We start from the raw sequence: 22,435 nt of genomic DNA on the forward strand, positions 1-22,435 counted from the left end.
AGTGGTGCAGCCCTCCCTGCAAAGTACAGTCGCCGCCGGTTAACTTCGCGCAACCACTGGACTGTGAACCGTCCTGGAGAAACTCCGAATGACCTCAAAATGTCGGCTAGAGCAATGCTGCGGTCATTAAAACTTAGCACAGCATCCATTGTCGCTATTTTCAGCGTCTTTAGGCCAAGAAAGATATTCTTCGGAGCGCGCTCCCATACAACCTTGTTGAACGCCTCATTGGTGTTCTGAGTTTTTCCATGGAGACATTTCTGGAGAAGCTCAGGCTTCGAGAGCTGCTAAAACACCCGCGTTCTGCTTAGAGCGTTCCGCCGAGTGCGAAAGCTTCGATGCAGACGCTCACCTGGTGGCCGCGGCGCCCACTCCTGGTTTGTGTTGCGGAGAATTGGCGTCATTGGAGGCTGACTTATGCCGGTTTCCATGAAAGATACGTTTTTAAAGCACTCCTTTGGCTTCGTCATTGCATTACCGCTAAATAACCAGCACCAAAGTATAAATAAATTCGATTCTCCGCGAAAACACGCCAAAGCACGAGCAAAACGCCCCGCGTTGCGATTAACCCAGCTGCATCTTAGGATTCGTTTGGCTAAGTGAAATATGCTAGCTAGGTTTTCACTGCTTCCACATGAGTGACAGCCATTCCGCTAAACGTGACAAAAAATAGGCGATGAAAAAAATTTTTTTTTTTGCCGTTTAGGAGAGGCAAAGATCCCGAGCATGTGTCAAAGGGGGCGTGGCTGGATGCTGCCTAAGTTTCGAAAAATGTTGATTTTGAGGTAAATATTTCGCGCAAGCGCAAATAAAACGCTGGGTCATGTTAAGGAAAGAACAGAGATTTTAAATTACACAAAAACAAAAAATCGATTTTTTTTCGGAAAATTTGCCTACCCTGTTCCCTTAAAAAAATGTGCGGCCCGCCACGTGCAACGAAAACGCTGCTATCCGCCGCAACGCCACAAGCCTGGGTCTGCTGTCTGAGATCAGCATAGAAAATGCGTCACGCACGCACGTGGAACGTCGTCGCCGACGCGTCCCATCCCCGCCAGTTAGCGCCGTTCGGCCAAGCCAAGTGGCCGAGAATGCAACTACGGCAGGCCACAGCTTTTTTTTTTTTCGTGATGCAGCGTTGCTTATACTACACTCACCATTTTGTCACGTTGTGGTGTGTGACTTATCTACCGGACCTTGCTGATTAATGCGAGAGCGTTAATCAGCACCGTTGTCAGATGGGAAGAGAACTTGGCACCCGGAGGCGCTGCGTCCCACAGCTTACATGTACTCGTCACCCAAACCATCATTCGATACATTGACTCCGGTGCTCCCCTTCAACCCGGGCTGACTGGGCGGGGGCACTTGGTTCGGGCCAACGGTCCTTCCCGGACAAGGGGGCTGTTGTGGTGCAGCACAACTGAGGAACTGCACTCCACACACAAACAGCCAAGTCGGTTTTACAGGGCACAAACCTGGTCTCCCCCCGCATTGCCAAAGGCACGATCTGTCCATGCAGAGGGCAAACTGGAAGCTCATTACGTCCGGTTTCCTCGACGCTAGGCGAGCTACGTTAATCTACCGCCTGGCGCGAGGATGCCTTCCGTTGAGTTACCGGCGCATCACAGCCATCCCGGCTCGTGGAGTGTGCCCCTTTTGTGGCGGTCGTGAGGACTCGGCTCATATCTTTACGCAGTGTTTGCTTACAGCAGCTCTTCTCCACAGGACTGCTAGTCTCTTTAGGCTCCCAGGCGTTCCTTATGAGACAGTTCCATTTTTGGACCCTTTGCCTAATCAGGCGATCAACCAGTTCGTGCTTGTTCTCGCCGAGTGCTCATACCAAGTTCGGTTGGCACGCTGTGATTCACTTTTCGGGGATCGGGTGCCGGGCCTTCACGAAAGCCTCGCGAAAACACGGAACGAGGTCTGGTTCCATCTCACCCGGGAGCTGCACCGCTTGAGCAAGAAGTTTCTCGAAGTGGGGGCTCGTCCTGCCGTGATTTTTGATGATTTAAGCGGAAGGCTATCCATTAAGTTATGATGCATGCTCCTAAGGTTGCTCGATTCGACCGTGTGTGCCACTCGATCTACGGGTTTTTTTTTTTGGCTCAGTGGAACCCAGAGGCGGAAACGGTGGTGGCGCACCCTCGTGTGGTCGCACTGCCCCGCGCATGGCTTTGGTTGTATCCGCGGTTGTATGCCTTGACCTCTTGTGCGTCAAGGCAGTCCGAGCCTTAATAAGCAAGTAGGTAATAAGCATGATTAATAAGCGAGAGCGCATTGGCCAAACGAATTTCAAACCACGCATACACAACCAGACAAGCCCTCCATGTGGCGCAGAGAAATTACGCAACTAATTGACTTTCTCAGGATAAAACATGTAGAAAAAGTATAACTTACACTCCACCTACAGACGCGATAGAGACGGATTGTAATTCGAATATACGTGAAAACACAATTATGTTACGCGGAAACTCAAACACAAACCCCTCTTAACGCGGAGCGTTTTCCAGCTGCTGTTTGAGGTCTTTCTTATAGTCGCGGACAACTTTTCTTGGCTATGAACCGAAGGCTACGGAAACTAAGCGCAAGAAGTAGTCCCGCAGTTTTGCTGGCGTTTTCTTACTTGGCAAATTGAAAACAATATTATTTTTGTTTTGTACAGTACCTAGTTTTAAACGATGCGTAACCTTAACCAGTCAGCTATTGGTATTTTATTGTATCTTTATATTGCTCTTTCGACCTTTGTCTAACCCGAAGCCATTGCACGTTTTGCACATTCACCAAACGCGAAATGGCACTTGTGTCATCTGGTGAGTGTTTGTCGCCTGCTGTACCATCAATCAACTCCCCAGAGAGGCCGTTCACCAATTTCGCCAACAAAAGACCGCTGGATCACACCAATAAAAGCTGTGGCCGTGCGCGACCGCGCGAGTTGGGGCCCAGCTTTTCCTCCGGCTGTCGTGACGTCACGTCACGTGGTTGCGCTTAAAGTCAATGGTGGCTGCACGGCCGCGCCCAAGGGCTGAACTGAGTGATTGCAATATGCAACGCATAAAAACAATGGCTGTGGCTTAGCTTAGGTTACGTCCAGGATGCGAAGCATACTAGCCTTTATTTTAACGCGACAGCGTTAAGGAGCTCGTGTCGCGGAAAAGCCGGTGTCGTCGGTGTCGGTGTCTGCGGCGTTGCACTTCATGAATAAATCGTTGTCGCGCCGAACGCTGCGTTGCTCGATGCTCACCGCGTCCGATGCGGGGGGCGACGCCGCGAGCGACGGCGCGAGTTAGAGCCCCGTTTCTCCTCTGTCGTGACGTCACGGTGTCACGTGGTATTGAAGGCGACACTGCCGCGCCTGAGGAGCTGGGTTGAGCTCTCGAGCGACGGCGCGAGTTGGAGCCCCGTTTCTCCTCTGTCGTGACGTCACGGTGTCACGTGGTATTGAAGGCGACACCGCCGCGCCTGAGGAGCTGGGTTGAGCTCTAGTAATATGCTTCGCATAAAATAAAGTGTTTGCAGCATCTGCGCGGAAACCAAGCGAGCCCATCTGGAAATCGCAAACTTCGAAATCTAGGTACAAACGAGTGAGCGAGCGAGCTGACTGCTGCGCCGGCGCTTTACCAACGCCTGCGTCGGCTGCGGGTCCAAGCCCTAACCGACGCCATACGGCTGCATGGGAGCTCGGACGCAGGCTGCGATGTTCACTGTTCACAACTTGGTACATATCGCATGTGAATAAACATTGATTCACGCTGAGTTAACTGCATCTTCCCTCACTAAAGTGGTTGTGCGAGGTTGGCAAAACCGAAACGGGTGCCGAGTGCGCCCGGACTACGCTGCATACAAATGCTCTCGTGCAGAAGCTCCGCCCCCGGAACTTTCGTTTCATAGCCAAGAAAATTTGTCCGAGAGCATAGCAGGAGTGACGCAGCCCTTTGGTTCCTTGCACATCATCAATAAAAGAACCATAAAGCTCGCCTTCGTGCACAGCGCTCACCGTCAGCTTTTTCCGGTGCATATTACGGTTACATAAGCTGCAGTTTCCGGGAAGCGTGAGAATCTTTAGGGCTCTTTGAACGCTATCGTGTTGCAGTCGTAAAGGCGATGCATCCTCCAAATTATTCCACTCAGCTTTCGTGACGTCACTCTCAGCCGGGTGCACGACGACCATTCATTACTCCACTCACGTCTATTGTTACTTAAGGGTCCATTGCTTGTCTCTCAAGGGTTCCGCGCCGGAACCGTTACTTTTTTATGACGCGCCGGAATATGGGCCGTCTCTGAAGCATCGCTTACCCCACTCAGTCTTTCGATCCCTCGCTGCCCGTGCTTGGAGCGCTTAGCCTTGGTCTTTTTGCCAGCCGTGGTAGCGGCGGTGGTGCCGACGGTGGTCGTTGTGGGACGGTCCTTTGTTTTGGCGGGAGCCCCACCCGGCGACGTCAACTTTTGTCGCGCAGCCAAGGACGGCTTGCTCAGGGACTTACCGAGCGAAGGCCGAGAACGCGCCGCCGCCCGTGTCTTTTTCCCGGACTCTTTCGAGCGCTTCTTGTTGGACTTGCGGAGATCGTCCGACATGGCGTCTTCTTGGTTCTCGCGCTTCTTCTTCTTCTTCCTCTACCCTTGCTTGCTTGCTGGTGATGCCATGCCGCTTGTCCACCACGAGAAAGTGGCCGTGGTTTGATTTTGGTTTCAAAGAGCCTGTTTTGATTGCGCACTCACAAATTCTCTTTGAATCAACATTCAGATCAATGCTCAATAAAATCTTCGAACCCCAATGGCTGTCTTCCGCGAGCTAACCCAGATGAGCTAATTTGGCACGTCAATTTTAATGCCCTTTGGCTTGAATGGCCATCGAAAAATGAGGGCGCAATTGTCGTACATAGTCTCAAATCCACAGCCAACAACATAGCCCAAATGATACGTCGCGTGACGTATCGAAAAGCGGGATTGCGAGAAGACGATACCCTAAGGCTCGTATAGTCTAGTTGAAGTTGCCTTACCTCGTTTTCGTTCATTGAAGTGTGCGTGCAGCTTGGGGGAATCGTTCGAGTGCTTTTCTACCTCCAGACGTCCAGTGATGAATGTGTTAGCTTCCCGTCTTTGGCTCTCAGAGAAAAAGAACTAAGTTTCTTGGAGGAGGCATCACATGACTCGTAACTATGTTACATGAATTCGCACTTCATTTTCTTGTAAGGGCATGCGTGGTCTACACTGCTTCCCATGTATAAAATCGACGCAGTGGCACAATAAATTTAGTTGAAAGTTTTCGCTTGGTGTGTCGTCTTCTCTCCCGTCCGTGTCGTTTCTTTTTATGTGTCGCGAAATATCATTTAAGTAATGGATTACCGGCTTGCCCGGAATGCTGCTCTCTCTATATTTATTTATTTATTTTCTGATCGCGAAATGGCCGCGCCTATTCTCTTCGACCCGATGCACATATATTTTCAGGCATTCTCTTGTGCTGTCTTCAACTGTTCCCGATATGCTAGACTCGCTGAGCCTCGGCAGCAAAAACGCTCCCATTAAGAACAGGAGTCACTCACCCGATCGAACGAGACCATGGCTGTCGCCTGCGAACGGCGACTTCTCGCCTTCCATCCAACGTCGCGTGAGACGATGATCTCGTTATTTTTCGGATGGTCTTTTTATTCGGTTACCCCTAAAGTCCCGGTAGGGGCAGGTAGGGGGGAAATGATAACGAAACTAAGATACACTATAACCTATTGATAATAACTTTATTAAATATTTGTATATTGACACGTGCACTTGTCTACCTTTTCCGGGTGACCACTTGTCACCACCTAACAAACATTATCGCAGAGCGCAGGACACACCTGCATCTATCGGAAGTTTCTCGAATGTTATCGATGGTTCCACCCGCTGTCTGTCACAGAAACTTGTCTAATCTGATTGCATGTATGCGCGACGCGAATAGTGTGGAACTGTGTGGAAGACACACAGGTACCAACGGTTACTCTGGAACATTCGACGACTGACGGATAAAAGCAGACGCGCTTGACCCGCTGATCAGATTTTCTGCGATCGCTGACCGACTGCGTTGTCGCCGCTAATCGTGGTGTTTTGAGCGTAGCCTATGTTTTAGGGCACAGGCTCGCCCAATGGAAGACTAGTTTTGCCATTCACTGTTTTGCTGCTTTTTTCACCGGCACTACCACATGGCAATATATATACATATAATAGTGTTACGTAATGCGTGAACGATGCCTATACCAAGGGGAAAGCTTAATGATACGGTCGAGATTTCAGCCGGCGGAGCCTTTCACTGGCCTTCTCCTCAATTGAGGTAATAGGTTGGGGAGAAACAGCAAAAGGTTGAGGGAACGAGGTGACGACGCAATATTACCGTAAGTGCTTGTGTTGGATATGCAACGTGCACGAAAAACAAGAAAAATGCAAACAAATAATGCATTACTAAGCAGTATATTATTACATGCCTTTATTCGAACAAGTCTAATAATTACAACCTTAAAGGAAGAAGTAGACCAAGTGTAAACGTCATAGAAGGTGGCATAGTTATTTAACGTAAGCAATAATTTCTTCCTGATGCATGACACCCGCTGTCTTCAGATTATTGGAGAGTACGGGCATAAAAAGTGTCCAGCAACACGAATGTACATCAAATGTTAAAGTTTATAGCCTCATATTGACGTTCGTAGGCGTACTTACGAGCAGAATCTAAAATGATAGCGAAGGTTAACATCTTCCCTTTTGTCTCTCTCTCTCATTTTTTTGTCTGCTAATAATGAACGACTAGACTGTAAACAGTGTCCGCCTCCCCCCTAAAATAGTGAGAACAAAAGATTTCGGTCAGGTGCTGAAGTGCCTAAGTATTTCTGATGCACTGTAGGCTTCCTTTCACGTGTAAAGTGAAATTGAAGTTACCGGCTCGCGGTACGGGTGCGGAATCCGAGAAGTCAAATTTCGCCGTCCGTTTTCTTCGTCAATAATCAAGGACCCTCGAGTAAACAAATGTTTCCCGAAAAATTGAGAACAAAAAAAAAATCAACTGCGTTTAGTTATCCCTATGTGGATGAATGCGAAAGGATTGCGAACCGTACGTGTTGCTTAGACTTGCCGCAGCGCGATGCCGATGGTTCGACTTGCAAACAAGGTCGTGGCTTCGAGTTCTCTAATTATTTTGCCTTAATCAACAGAAAAGTTCGTGGTTTCGGGTGCCTTAATTAACAATGTATTAATTAACTGTGACTTAAAAACCTTCGCCTTAACTAATGCCAAATTGGCGGGTTCGACTCGCACCGAAGGTCGACGGTTCGTAGCCTTTTTGTACCATCGCGTGGTCACACCGAAAATGCCGGATTTTGCGCTTTTCGAGTCAATTGATGCTTTCGCATTAAAACGGCAGGCAGCCGAAGGTGCAAAACTATTCACGGAGCAGAGACGGCAGCGAGCGACCGACGGCCTCGTTTCCATTGCACTTTTCTCTTTACATCGACGGGTAGCAAGTACAGTTGAAACTCGATTTAACGAAGTAATGACCACGCTGGAGTTATTTCGTTAAATGGGGAAGTGCGTAAAATCGAGGAAGCAATTTTTCGCTCCTTCTAAATCTAAAATTGTAACGTAGAGACGCGAAGAATGTTACTGCTGCATTGTATTTGTCGCAAATTACCTTATACCCAGGTGGCGTAGAGTCCACACTTCCGTGCATGGGTGTGGCATGCAGCCTCGTCAAAATAAAGCTAGGGATGTGACCATGGCACCTAGATGTTTTAAGGGGATAGCTTTAGAGCGCACGCTTCAAGAAAAACCCGTCTGTATCAAAATTAGAATAAAAATCACCGCTTTTTAACTCATTTATTTCAAGAAAAATATCATTAAATCGAGTTCGACCAAGTTTGTTTCGTTAATTCGGGTTGATGATATTACGGAACTCTGGGAGTACCTGCCGGTGAATGAAAATTTCTTTATTAGACGGAGAACTTCGTAAAATAGGATTTTCTTAGACCGAGTTTTAACTGCAGTAGGATAAGTGAGCTACAGACGAGGTTTCTGCAGAGAAAAATGCAATGTCATCTTTCGGCTGCTTTGTTTTCGAGGAGCTGACGAAGTGACCAGAACAAAAGGTAAACTGGTGGTTGCTGTCCTGGCGCAAAATTTTCCTTTGTCATGTTAAATTAACGACTACGGCTTCGAATGCATAACTGTCTGAATCCATAGAGTTCAGCGGCTGGCACAATGTAATTTGCACCATCCTTCACGAGTTCATTAATGCGTTGATCTCATAGGTTGCAAATCGCGGGTCTCTCTCCGGCGCTTTCTTTTTGATGTGTTTTCTTTTACTTCTAAATGAGAATGGAATAAATATAGATGAAAAAAATCTAAAGATAGGAGCATAATCCGCAGGGCAACTACGATCTGGACATGTGTCGCGAAGAGCCGACCGTCGTCACTATGTTTATTAGTAAACTGTGCACAAACAGAAGGTGGCAGTCCTGTCGTTCTTGTCTTGCCGTCACGTTCGCCGTGAGTGCACCAACGGGTGCGAACTGCGTGAGTGTGTGGTGAATAGTTTAGTATAAATTTTTTTCCGTTTTCCTGGCCGTGCCAGAGTGACTGCTCTTCGATCGTGGCTCCTCCTCAAAGCCTTTCCATCCTGTAGGGTGCATACGGGGCCCTTTTCATATTTTTTTTTCACGCCACTTCATTCTTAGTCAATCGCACATCTCAGGTAAGTGCCACAATTCCTGAACCAATCATCATCACTTGCACCCCTATCGCGCCATTTGGAACTTGCAAGGGTGAAAAGAAGAAAACCAGGAAGTCGAGTCGTGGCGGACGCTAAATGGTCTGGTTCTAGCTCCGCACAACGCTTGAAAGGGGGCAGACGTGGCGAGACCAGCCCCACGAACGCGAGGGCATCTCCGAAAGTCGTCGAATCCTCGAACTCTATGAGAAGCGGCGGCAGGGACACTCCGAGAAGTCAACACTCGCCTACGTCATCCATCCTTTCGCCACCACCAGAACGAGGCGGCGAAGTGCGCGAAGCAGGCGAGGAAATCTCGCCAAAACGAACCGCTTCGCCAAACCGCGGAGCTTCGCCGGCAAACCTGCACGAGAAAACGGTTGCGAGCGACTCTCCCAGCTCGGCGAGACCGAACACGTCCGCTCGAGCTTCGCCAAGGCGAGGAGGCACGCCGACACGTAGGGCATCGCCCGTGAGGGCGGACCCGTCTCCAAAACCAGGTGCGTCCTCGCCGAAACATGGCGAAGCTGGTGTTCCAAAACCCGGTGATGCTTCGCCAGTGCTTCGGGGTTCGCCGATGCAATTGCACAATATACGGGTGCCAAAAACAGGAGGCCAGTCCCCTGCGCGAGGCCCGGCGAAACCGACGAAATCCGGAAGCGCTTCGCCGAAACGGCGAAGCTCGCCTAAGCAACAACCTATACTGATGCAAGCGGGCACGCCGAAGGGTCGCAGGTCACCATCTGGAAGAAGCACACCTATTCGCCGAGATTTTCTCGGGAACGCAGGTTTGAAATCTTCGGAACTATATGGCTAACATAAGTGTCATATACTCAGAATATTTTGAGTCCGTAAAGGTCATATAGTTTATTGCTGTCTCACCTCATGTCCCACCCATGTTTTTACGCCAGAACACTTTGTAGGAACACGCCCCTTGGTCTGCAAGAACTTCGCCTCTTTGGTTACAGGTGCAGCGGCCACCCCGAAGCCGCACTCTGCGAAAGACGAAGTCGCAGCCAAGCCGGCCGACGATGCAGGTTCGACGAGAAGCCCTACCGAAACTCGACGTAGGCCCACGATATCTCTGAAGGACCCGCGGTTCCGGTACATTGCCCAAGCTCTGATGGCTGCGCGGGGAGGTCGTGGAGCGGGCGGTACCAGTGGCAGTTCGTCGCCAAACGGACGGACATCCCCCTCCGCCACCCCGTATTTCGCTTCGGATGACGACAACACCATCCTCGAGCTCGGCACATCTCAAGTTCCCCACTCCCCGGGGGGATTCGGAGGGAGGTCCTCAGGAACTGCCTCACCCGTGATCTCACAGAGGTAATGCTGGTATGATACATATTTACACACTGCATACTTTAAACATATAGCCTATACTTACGTATGCATGGTATGCTCTAGTTGACGTGGAGAAAAAAGGAAAACGGAGCTGGGCAGGGCATGTAGTGTGTAAGGTAGATAACCGGTGGACCATCAGAGTTACAGAATGGGTGCCGAGGGAAGGGAAGTGCAGTCCAGGACGTCAGCAAATTGGAGTCGGGGATGACACTAGGAAATTTGGAGGCGCACGTCGGAATCAGGTTGCGCAAGACTCGGATAATTCGAGATCGCTGGGAGAGGCGTTTGTCCTGCAATAGTCATGAAACTAGACTGAGGAAGAGGAAGAAGAAGAAGAAGATGATGATGATGATACTTTAAATGGACATATATACAAACACTAAATTGGTATAGAGCGTTGTAGCATGCTTCGATAAACACATTTTCGGTAATCTTCATGTAGCTAGTCTAATAATCAGAAGACCCCAGGAAGTCAGCTTTTTTCATAAATTATATGGACACCCCAGGCCAAATTTTGCCGTCGGCGTTGCCGTGCCGTTCCGCGTAGAGTCCAAGTGCGATGACGTCACGGATGCGTGCCTTATGCTGTACGTGCGAGGGAAATCATGCGAGGGTGGGCATCTCCTCCTACAGATTGAGTGTGATGGCAGGTTTCCCCCAGCTGTCGAGAACGCCGTGTCATGCTGATAATGCGGGAAGTACGGGGCTCTCAGCGTTAAAGGAAGGAAGTGCGGGCAAGACAGATGGGACAAGATAACCCCAAAGGGTGTAAATTTTTTAGGAGTATATGTACAAATGGAGTATGCACCTTTAAAAATGCTTGCACCTTTTCGGGCGGAATCAAACCTGCGTTCTGTTTCGTGCATTACATTGCTGCATGCAGCAATCCCAAGGCTGGGTGGAGCAAGGACTTGTGCGCCGTGCTTCAAATCATCGATAATTACATAATTTAGTCGTTCATTAGTATGTGTAGTTGCCGTACAAGCAGACCTTAGTGCAACTAAGCCCAGTAAATGTTAAATATTGATTGCATATTATTTGCATATACTAGACAAGTCGCTTTTCCGCGCATCTGTTTAGGGCATGTTTATTGTTTTACACACACACACACACAAACACACACACACACACACAGATATATATATATATATATATATATATATATATATATATATATATATATATATATATATATATATATATATATATATATATATATATATATATATATATATATATATTTCCGGGCGCCTTACATAGCCTCCACGAAGGCAGTGTGCAAGAGGAGGAATACAGTTACATCAACGTGTAACAGGAGTTATTCAAGTGAGGAAAAAAGAAACCATCACGTACAAAAGCAGTATTTCCTAAAATATAAAAGCAAAATTGGCTGAGTTGGCGTCCCTTCACGGGTCTGACTGTTACCTTGAAAAGGCATTATTTGCACAACGCAATTCTCGGCAACATGAAACTAAACACAGAAAAATAAGTATGCATGGAAAGATACTAGCAAATATTACACGAAGGTCATTGCACTACCGAGTAGGCGTACAAGCGCAAAAAAAAAAACTGCCAAGTCATATGCTCAATTACGGTGATGCACAAAAAAAAAGAGAGGAAGGAGAACAAGAGAAAGACAGAAAGAAGCTAGGCAGACACCAAACACTCTTTGCCATCCACAGTAAGCGACCAGTTCACAGATAATAGATGATGTGTGAATCCACTTTGTCTAAAAACAATGATTAAACATAAGAAAAGTATACGTATCATACAATATCATATAATATAATATCGCATACGCAAGTATAAGTACCAATTGATAAGCCTATAAAAAGAACACAAGCACGAAACGCAAGAAAAAGCACGAAATGAGTAAACGGATGAGGCGGAAAAATGTTCAAGAGAGAGCACGAGGCAAATGTGAAAAATTGCCGGGGATATGTTCCGTGAAAAGAGCCCGCAACACGTGAAAAGAGAGGGAAAGCGCACGCTGAAATCTCGCGCGGTCTGCCTCCTACAGCCGCCTCCGTGAGCGCCAGGATGGATGGATGGATGGATGGATGGATGGATGTTATGAGTGTCCCCTTTGAAACGGGGTGGTCGGTTGCGCCACTAAGCGCTTTCTGCTATACTGCCTAATGTCCTGCCTAGGTTAAACAATGAAAAAAGATTTGAAAACCCTATGAACTCCCACAACCAAATTTTCTGATCACTTGTTGCGAACTGTGCTTTTGTACGTCTCCGTCTTTTGTGGTTTCCTTATTTTTATTCCACCAATCCTCCAATCGGCCTCTTACTGATCCCTATTGCGGACATGTCTACTTTTTCACTGCTCTCGCTGAACCTCTGCTCTCGCTTCAAGGAGGCCAGTGACGCCTAAGTCGACCGCTGGGTAGACGTCTTCACAATCTTATAAAACATGCTCCATAGTTTCCCTAGCTTTACCGCAGCAAGCACATGCTTCTTCATAGTTCTGATATCTCGCTTTATAGGTGCGTGTTCTAAGACATCCCGATCTCGCTTCGAGAAGCAATGAGCTTCTGTTTGAGTTATCACACCTTGTTTCTTTCCTGATTTCGTTTTTTCCTCTTAAGTAGTTACTCATGGCAGGCTTCTTTTCCATTGCCGCCACGCATGAGATTATTTCGGCCTCTCTGACGTTCCTCTTGACGTTCTTTGTTGCTGTGTTGCCCACCCTACAGGCCGCATACTTGCTGGTAAGCTCCCTAGTTTTTTTTTCCTCCACTGTCAATCAATGTTTTTCCAGTACAGATACCTCAACACGTACTCTCCCAGCTCATCTACTTTCTTCAAAATTCCTCAATCGTTCTTCATACTCAATTTTACTTTGAGCTTCCCTAACTTCAAAACTAGTCCAGCCATATCACCCTGCACATTTTCATTTGTAGTCTTTCCATGAGCGCCCAATGCGGGATGGCCCACTGACCTTTGGTTCACATCGATTCCCGATTGTACCACTGATTTAAAGCAAAGAACCGCATTTCCAAAAGTAGGTCCTGGTAACATTACACCTTTCCACATAACTCCGAGCACCTCGTACCTATTTCATCCCCATAGCGCTCTGTGCTTCATTATGAATGCCACTTCTCTTCCGCTTCACTGTTATTGTTTTTTCCTGTGTTTCCATATATATCTATTGCCTTCGTTTATCCATATACCAAGGTATTTATATTCTGTTACCCGAGGCATTTCCTGGCCCTGTATCGCCACTGTCTGGTCACTGTTTTCATATAATACCATAACACCTGATTTTCTAACACTAAATTTCAAACCTAAATTTTTGCCTTCCTGCGCACAGATATTAGCCAGATGTATAAATCACTTTGCTTGTTAGCTAGCAACACAATATAGTCCGCATAAAATAAACCTGCAAGCTGCTGCTCTACTACTGTACTCGCCTGTTGTATGAGCGATTAAAACTGATACTACTTCCTTCTAGCGCCCTCTCCATCACCACCATGTACATCATAAACAGCAGTGGGGATAAAGGACACCCCTGCCTCAGTCTCTTGTTGATATGAACTTTCTCCTCTCTCCTCAACCCTTTCCATTCAACGCAAACGGTAGTTTCTATGTAAATCTATCTCAAAAGCTGTAGACTTCCCCTTCCGGAATATCCCACAATATAATGCGGTCTACGTTGTCATAGGCTCTTGTAATGTCTAAAAAGGCCACATATAATGGTCTGCTTTCTGCTTTTGATATTTCAATGCACTGAGTATGAACAAATAAGTTATCATCTAAACGCGTACCAATTCTGAAGCCATTCTGAAGTTCTCCTAAAATGCTATTATTCTCTGCCCATGCTTGAAGCATTAATTTCATTGCCTGCATTGCTAGCCTGTATATTACCGATGTAATGGTCAACGGACTCTACGAGTGAATTCAATCTTTCTTCCCTTTACCTTTATAAATTAAATTCATTCTTCTTTGTTGCCAACTGTCTGGTATTCGTCTATCTTCTAATGTTTTTTTTCCACTGCTTTCACCAGACTTTTCTTACTTTTTGGTCCTAGTTCGTAAATCAGCCTAACGGGAACCTCGTCCAGCCCTGTGGCTGTGCGCTTAGGAATTTTCTCTTCGGCTTTCTTCCAGTTTAAATTTGTCAGCACCAGCTCCTTTTCCACCTAGGTCTCTTTCATGCTCTTTTTTTTCTTCAAATACAACGTCGGCATTGCCTTGGAAAGATTCGGCATTTATTTTTCGGGTGAAATTGGTTGCCATTTCACCTTCCAGTCTGTTTTCATCCTCGTCTAGAATGTGTTGTTGTATTGGTGTCGACTTCCTGGCGAATCAGTTTATGTGGTTCCAAAATATTCTAGGTGCGGCTTTCTTTTTCTCATGTATTTCTGACAACCAACGTTCACTTTCACATTTTAATTTTGCTTGCGCCAGTTTAAACCATAGTCTTTTTCTCCCGGTATATTTCCCATTTACTGGCTACTTCATCCTGCGGCAACTGCGCCTTCTCTGCCTGCCTGTGCTCTTGGGATGCTTTTTGTCGTTCGGCGATCGCTTCTCGTACCTCCCTATTGCAACAGCTTTTCGGTTTACTTTTTCCCTTCGAACGAACATGTTTCTCTTTCCGTATTTCTGTCGTTATTACACTTATAAGCTGACCACGTTCCCACTCTTTAGTTGGCCATTTGCCAAGTTCTTCCTCGAATCTAGTGACTATATTCGTTATTTGTTTAGCGTTCAAATTCGCACTGGCTATTATGTACTCCTTGCTCTCTTTCCCAACTACATATCCCATTTTCAAAATGATGGGTTTATGGTCACTGCCGATGCTGCTATACCCTTCCTCATCAATGACCACTTCTCTCAACTTATAATTAATTCCTTCTTTCATCAGACAGATCACTCGGCCAACAACGCCACCTTTGGGCAGCCGGGCGGGCGAGCAACATTCATTTTTTTTTTTTTGACAGCGCTTGTCATCTCGGAAGCCATTGCATGGGCCGGGAAGCATGGTGGCTCGGCTCGACTTGTGTCTTCTCGCGCGCGCAAGGCAGCAAGGCGACAAGGGTTACTCGAGACGGTCTTACGTGCACTACTCTACATTTCGTCGGTGGTCGTTCGCGCTGTGTAAAAGCGGGCGCTCACACAGTCAGTCAGTCACTGTGGCGAACTCGCCAACAACTGAAACGAAACAAGCACAAACCTAAGCGCTAAACCACTATATCACACGCGTTGAGTGGCAGATGCTTTATATTAACGCAAAATCCCACCGCGCATGCTTGGGATCGGCAGTTTTCTGTTTTGTTTGCCCTCGCGAAATGCCGCGCCATTCTGAGAAAATGGGCGGATACACTAACGTATATGCAGGGCTTCCATCCAGCTTTCGTCAGCCTTCCGCAACAAGTCAAGCGCATTTCACCCCGGCAGCGAAATTGGGCCCTCCGTTCGAACCTGGCCGTGGCGCGAGTCTGCGAACGACAATTTCTCGCCTTCCAACCTGCGTCACGTGAGCAAACGACCTCTTTTTTCTTTTTTTTTTATTCGTTGGGCCATTCTGTAAAGCGTAATCAATAAGTTGAGCAGATGTAAAAAGAGAAAAGTTTGTTGACAGGAAAGGTGTAAATGTCGGCCGAAGGAGCTCGCATCAGCCTTGCGATTCCAGAAATGGGCAAAGAGTTACGTAGACACACATAAAAGAAAACTGGAAACGAGGTGACCATCAAATACAACAGTGACGGCCACTGATCAGTCGACTGCGCGCCAAAGACAACGCGCGCGGTTCTTACGGATGATCGACACGCCTTTGTCTTGAGATTATTGAGGAATAGTACTGAGTTAGACGGCCTCAGTGTTTCCATGCGCGAATGTGCGCTACGTAGAAATTAGTGATCACCTACATGAGGATGCACATTGCATAAGTACTACGCACCCGCGATCAGGCACACGCGCTCTATCATAAATTCCGCAATTGCGAAATCTTATATTGCCCAAAATGTCAAAAAGCGCGGGCCAAGCAACTCGCCCTTTCGCTGTTCCAGCTTCGCGTAGAAAAACAATAACATCAAGAAAAGCACTAAGAGAAATTGTAGCATACAAACGTTGTGCATGCGTTCTAGCGAACTCCTACCTCCTCGTATGGTAATTCCTGCACGACGATACACAAAGGACGTGAAAGGGTCCCAAGGGAAGCTCCTATTATTGACAAGCACTTGTTATGAACCGAGTATTGTAGAGGACCTTGCACAATATTTCGTAAACTGTGAGACGGCTGCGCATGCGCTGAGCAATCAGAAATAAACAGCAAAAAAATGGTCAACTTGTCAAATTTTTTTCCTTTTTCTTTTTGTTGTCCTCGTTATGCCCCAGTTCTGCCGGCAAAGGGAAACAAAGTAGGTGTTTGGAAAGCTGGCACGAGTGTATAAATAAGTGTGTGAATAAGAGGGAAACTGAAAACTTTTTCTTAATCGGGCAGCACAAATGTTAAATTGGTTATATGGACTCAGAAAACTATGTCGAATCAGTAAAAGATGTTAGCTCAGTCTTCTGGAAACATCGCAACGTTTGCTGATTGAACTCGAGGAATCTCTGCTGGGAAGCTAGATTGTAAGACATCATTTTGTGAAGTTAAACTGCACTAGGGACGAGACGACTTTGCTAAGTGCCGCGAAATGGTTTACGTGCAGACATAACTCCGGTTCAAGCTGGTATTTGAAATCACCTGCCAGAGTAGCAAGACAAGTGAACTGGATTCCGCAACTGACCTGGCGATTAAGCTATGGAGGTCCAAGGGTGCTGCGCGCAATTCCGATGCGAGATGATTTCTAAAGGCAACAAACACAGAACCCGGGGACGAAATGTATGGAAGACCCCGTTTCCCCCACTGGGGCTATTTTCTGCATACGAAGGGTTCAGCAACGCTATTCTGTCTTCGAAATCATGGCGTCCTATTAACGTCAGTAGATCGCAGTGTGGGTGCAGAATGTCAAAGAAAAAAAATCGTGAAATTTCGCATGCGCTTTTTTTCCCTCTCTCTGCTGCTGATGAACGACTCTAGAATGAAATAAAGCTCCCCCTCCCCTATATTCTCTCTGAAAGACCCAGAAACAAAAATTTCAGGAGGTATTGAAGCATCAAGGTAATTCTACTCATGGTTCCTATGACGTGTGGCTCGCGTTTTGGGGGCAGAATCCGAAAAGGCGAAGCTTGCCCTCGGTGTTCTCCGCTAATAACCAACGAATCTGCAGTAAATAACTGTTGCGCGAAAGACCGAAATTATTTGCCTGACATACTGAAGTCCAGACGTATTTCTTGCCTACCGCAGGGTAACTCTCAAAGCCCACTTGCTGGTGGTACCAAGTACGACGGCCAAAAGCGCTCGAAGCCTTCCTTCCTGGTGCTGACCGGCGCGTGCTTGCTTGCTCTGCTGCTCAGCGCCATCGTCCTCGTCGTCGTGTTGCACATGATCTCAATCTTCTACGCTCCCTCGGGTCAAGAACACGCAGGTCAAAGCAACACCAACACGAGCACAAAGAGTCCGCGGTTCGGCACAGGGGTAGCCGACACCAGCGGCGTTGGCGGAAGCGCAACCGAGGTGGGGAGGGTGCAGACTTCGCCTCCCCCCTATTCTTCATGGCGACACGCTTAGCGCGTCTTCTCAAGGGCGCCGTAGAAGCTCTTGCCGATGTCTCCCAACTGGGCGACGAGCTCGCGGACTCATCCGTAGCGGTGTGCCACTCTGTGATCGGCCGTTTTTCGTATTCCGGGGTGGCCACATTCGGCAAGGTGTTCGCGCTTCTGGAGAACCCAGGAGCCCGTGTGATTCATCGATTACCGTGGAACGTACCCGGACATTAGCTGGCGTTCATTCAGGAGTCGCCTGACCTTCACCGAACCTCTGGCGAGCCGATCGGATTTCGTCGTCGACGGAAGCGCTGACGTAGCGCGGCGACGCACTAAATGTACTGCCGACCTGCCATATACGAGAGTGTGAAGGTGCTGCCGGCATCTCGCACCTGGGGTTTTCGTTCGGCGCCGTAGCACCCATTCTTTACCTGGTTCTCGGCAAGCAGCTTCTTCACCGGAATGCGCCGTACGCCCGAATCGGGGCTCACGACTTGATGGCGGCACCGTAGTTTGATCACATCAATTACTCTTCGACAAACACAGATGCTTCCCGTCGGTGCTGCAAGCGGAGCGGCGGCGCTGCAGGCGGAGCGTCGGAGCTTGGACTTGCAAGCGACCGACGCGGCAGTTGAAGAGGGCTGGCGCGCGCGCAAGAACACGATACGGGAAATCACCAACGAGTTCGACGACGCCATTACAGCGGCGAAGGTGCACGGCGCCATGACGGATCAACGAGCATTCTTCGCCTTCCGGTTGTCACCTTTTCCGTGGAGAGGAGGAATGGTGGGAGGATGTGTGACGTGCCGCTGAGGCACGGCGCTGACGTCGCTCGTGTATTTGAACGTCACAATGTTTCCTCGATGAACCCAGAAAAGAGGTGCGACATGTTCGGCTAGTGGTGATGAAGAAGGCGCATGAAATTATCCGCCCGCTCCGTATGCGTATCGTTCTCCCAATTCTTCACTAATGGGATAATCCATTGACGATAATTGATTTCATCGGAGATTTGGCACAGTATACTCTAGCTCACGAGTTTCGGGCTTCTCTTTTGTTTCTTTTTTCTGCTGGGCGTGCCTAGGTAATACTGCTCGGCAGAGAGGGACCAATCGAAAGGGCACACCAAAGGGAAATTCTTTGTTAATCGATTGTGTCAAAACGCGATTAGTAATTTCGCTATTCCTATAAGAAATGAGGATAAGACAAGCGGCTATAGATGCCGATGATTTCTGCGGTGGTCTCGCTCCTTAACGCATGTGCCTGCATTTTACTACCGTAAATCAGTTTTTGTGGGTTAATAATGCATATATATACTCCCGTACGCTTAAATTCTAACGTTCGCGATGTCCTCCGCACAACGCGGTTCTACGAAGTTTCGGCTGAGAATTTGCATGGGCGAAAAAAAAAACATGAGGTGGAATCTTAGCTGGGCCTTGAAAGGCAAAGTTAGCGGCAGGGAAGCCATATAGAACTAAGATTTGTTGAACCTACCCCAGTACAAAGTATTTGACCGCTATGAGAACAAGCTACCTGGTATGCTCCCTCCTTCGGTCGTTGAATCAATGCTGCAAAGGTTTCGCCAAGACCACTTTGCTCCTCAGGCAACTGCTTATGCTTCCCACTATATTAAAGTCCGTACAGACGAATGCTTTTATGACGAAGTCCTTGGGGCCTCCAAAATCATTCGTTATGCGGGGCACTTCGTTCTAAAGAGATCGCGCACCGCACAGCTCGCAATTGGACCCAGACAGAATTATTCACTCGTTACACAGGTCATTTAGTTGTGGACGCGTTGCTTGGGGAGACCATCGACTGCATATCGCGAGCACGCCTTACCAGCTAATGCTTACTGGTCTGTGTCCTTTTCGCTCGTTGCAATCACACCTTGATCTTCTGGCAGCCTAGAAAGTTTACATTTCCTTGCTAATGTAAATTTGCAATAGCAGAGGTCGAAAGATGAGAACAGTCTTAAATTTATTATTTCGTGGCTTTGATGTTGAAAAGAATGAACATTCTCTCTGCATGTGACCTCTACTGGCTTTTTTAAGTCTCGGTTGATAATCGTAGTAATTGAACGTAGGATGTTACGAAAGATAATAAATCCAGGCAAAAAAATGTAACGAGCATACTTTCGGGACGAAATCCTTGAGTATTACGGACGCCGCGTGACACTGCTAGCTTGATTTCTCGATTATACCCATTGAAAAAATCGGGGAATGTTTGGATTGTACAGCCACCTAAAGCTGGGCATGAAACTTACTCCAGGCCATAGTGAAAAAACGTCTTACTTCAAAACGAAATATAAACACGATCTTTAAGTATTAAATGGCAGCTACAAACATGTTTTACTGTTTTATTCTACCATAGTAGAGCCACCAATAAGTTCAATTAAATATTTAGCAAGCGGCAGAAAAGAAAGCAAAACCGTCCTGGATTTCGACCCAGCCATTTCGAATGTTAGTGAACTATTGGAACACAGTTTTATTTCGTGATGTCCTCTAAAAGGATTTAGGCAGAAAATTTAGGTGCTAACCAATGAGTTGCTGAAAGATCAGAGATAGTGTGCGCGATTTATGCGGCGTGAAATCTATATCACTGGCCTTTCAGTGAACGTCTAAACATTCTAAAATATCATAGGTACGCCGATACGTTTGCTTAGCCAAACATTCGTTGCGACTCAGCCAACATTTGTGTCAGACCTCGCTTATTAGGCGAGACGCAAGTCCACACGATCATCGTTAAACTAATCTGGAACCGTGCTCACTGAACGACTTGTCTTGACTTGTCTTGTCTCCCAAACACTGGCGCATACCCACTATGGGGGATTGGCCAAAAGGCAAGCTGTTTCCATTAAGAATTAAAACGAAACCGGATCTCAATGGCAGAGCGTGGGACTAAATTATTGTGGTTGAAAAGTTTAATAGAAATATTTAAAGAATTTTGAGATAAAATAAGCTAACATAAAAATAGAACAACTTTGTCATACAGTCAATCCCACCTTCTTCCAGATCCCCTCCCCCTAACTTATCCTGCCGAAGTATAGCATGGCATGCCTATTGGAGGAGGAAATAACTTTAATGTGTCCTGAGGAACCCCTCCCCACCCACTCTTGGTTTAGTGGGCGGCAGGGGTCGCGGGCCGCACCCACGTTGGGACGGGAAGCCCATGAGCCTCCGCCCTTTCGTGAGCCCTCTGGACGGCCCGGAGCTGGGTCTGGTGGTCGTCGCTTTGCAGGGCGTCCACCCAGTCTTCTTCTTTAGTGAACACGGTGCCGCTTAACGCGGAGCCTTGCCAAAGCATGTGCGCTAGCGAGCAGTAAGATTCACCACAATCCGGACACTGCGGCTCTACTTCTGGGGAATAACGGCTCAGTCTGCCTCTCAAGGGGAACGACCCTGTCTGAAGCATTCTGAATATCGATGACTGTGGTCTCGTGAGTTTAGCGTGGGGGAGTGGGAAGGTCCTCCTCGACAGCTGATAGTGTGTTGTTACTTCGTTGAAGGTGAGCAGCGGGTCTCGGTGCTCCCCTCCCTCCCCGCCACCTCGCTCGCCACGATCGCCGCGGTGCGTGAGTCCTCGCGCGCGTCCGTTCGCCAGCTCGTTGGCGTTGGGAAATTCGGGTTGCACGTCGGCCCCCATGTGGGCTGGAAACCATTTGACGAGGTGCTGACCCGCGGCTCCCTCGCTGCCGAGGACGGCGGCCGCTTCCCGGGATATCGAGCCCGAGGCGATTGCTCTTGCCGCCGATCGCGAATCTGTGTAGACGTGAGGACGTTCGGGGTCTCTCATTGCCATGGCTATTGCCAGCTGTTCGGCCACTTCGGACGTTACCCTCTTGACCGATGCTGCGTTAATTATTGTGCCATCCCAGCGTACCGAGACAGCCGCGTACCGGTCGCTGCGCCCATACTGGGCCGCGTCTACAAATGCCGCCAGGCCCGGGCAGTTGGCGGTCGATTTCAGCAGTGCTCGGGCCTCGCCATTCGGCGCCCCTCGTTGAATTGCGGGTGGACGTTTCTCGGAAGCGGTTCTACCTTGAAAGTGCCCCTTACCGCCGCGCTGAGCGCAATCTTGTGTGCGTTGCACTCTGCCTCGGCATTTATCCCTGCTTCTTCTAGGATGCGCCTGCCGGCCCTGGTGGTCGACAGCCGCACGACCTGTGCCTTGGTCTGCGCTTCGATGATTTCTGATAGTGAATTGTGGACCCCTAACCGATCGAGCTGCTCCGTGCTTGTAGTGATCGGGAGACCTAGCACCCTTTTGACGCTCTTGCGCATCAGTGTCTCTATTTTGGCCGCGTCTCTCTTGGTCCATTTTAGCGCCGAGGCTACGTAATTGACGTGACTCATGAGGAAGGCGTGGTAAAGTCTGATGAGACTGCTCTCGCTGAGCCCTCCTCTGCGGTTCGTCACCCTGAGGATCAGCCGGAGCATGTTCTCCGTTTTGGACGTTAGTTTCATGACAGTTTGTGTGTTACCACCTTTCGCCTCAATTAGCAGCCCCAGGATTCGTATAGTGTCCACTCTGGGAATCGGCGGGCCGGCATTCGTATGTAATTTGATCGGTATTTGATCGATCGGCGTCAAATTCCTCATGCCTTGTTTTGAGGGCCTGTACAGCAACAGTTCCGATTTGCTGGGTGACATACGGAGTCCCGTTTCCTTCAGGTACTCTTCCGTTGTGTCCAGCGCCTCTTGAAGAGCCTGCTCGACTTCTGCGTCGGACCCTCCTGGGCACCACACCGTAATGTCGTCTGCGTACAGGGCG

At 48.2% G+C, this 22,435-nt stretch overlaps 3 protein-coding genes across 7 annotated transcripts in view; 1 reads left to right on the plus strand and 2 right to left on the minus strand.

Moving 5' to 3' along the window:
- The window catches only part of LOC139061035 (EEF1AKMT4-ECE2 readthrough transcript protein-like), a 140,062-nt gene that overhangs the window by 75,407 nt on the left and 42,220 nt on the right, over nucleotides 1-22,435 (minus strand). The window lies entirely within an intron of this gene.
- LOC139061032 (endothelin-converting enzyme 2-like) overlaps nucleotides 1-22,435 on the minus strand; it is a 98,033-nt gene that overhangs the window by 60,733 nt on the left and 14,865 nt on the right. The window contains exon 1 of one of the 5 annotated variants that reach the window (XM_070540463.1): nucleotides 5,541-5,561. The exons of 3 other annotated variants lie outside the window; for them this stretch is intronic. In XM_070540463.1, coding sequence (XP_070396564.1) covers nucleotides 5,541-5,558 — 18 coding nt within the window. In that variant the 5' untranslated portion in view covers nucleotides 5,559-5,561. Of the gene's footprint in view, nucleotides 1-4,293; nucleotides 4,621-5,540; nucleotides 5,562-22,435 lie in introns of those variants that run through there. One more of the 5 variants, XM_070540462.1, reaches the window with a different exon arrangement.
- LOC139061042 (nascent polypeptide-associated complex subunit alpha, muscle-specific form-like) lies at nucleotides 8,554-18,703 on the plus strand. The gene is made up of 4 exons (XM_070540478.1): nucleotides 8,554-9,510; nucleotides 9,691-10,048; nucleotides 15,416-15,554; nucleotides 17,370-18,703. The coding sequence occupies exons 1-4, from the start codon at nucleotides 8,928-8,930 to the stop codon at nucleotides 17,691-17,693; spliced, it is 1,404 nt and encodes a 467-aa protein (XP_070396579.1). The 5' UTR covers nucleotides 8,554-8,927; the 3' UTR covers nucleotides 17,694-18,703.

The sequence above is a fragment of the Dermacentor albipictus genome, chromosome 6 (assembly GCF_038994185.2).
Source record: "Dermacentor albipictus isolate Rhodes 1998 colony chromosome 6, USDA_Dalb.pri_finalv2, whole genome shotgun sequence".
Lineage (NCBI taxonomy): Eukaryota > Metazoa > Arthropoda > Arachnida > Ixodida > Ixodidae > Dermacentor > Dermacentor albipictus.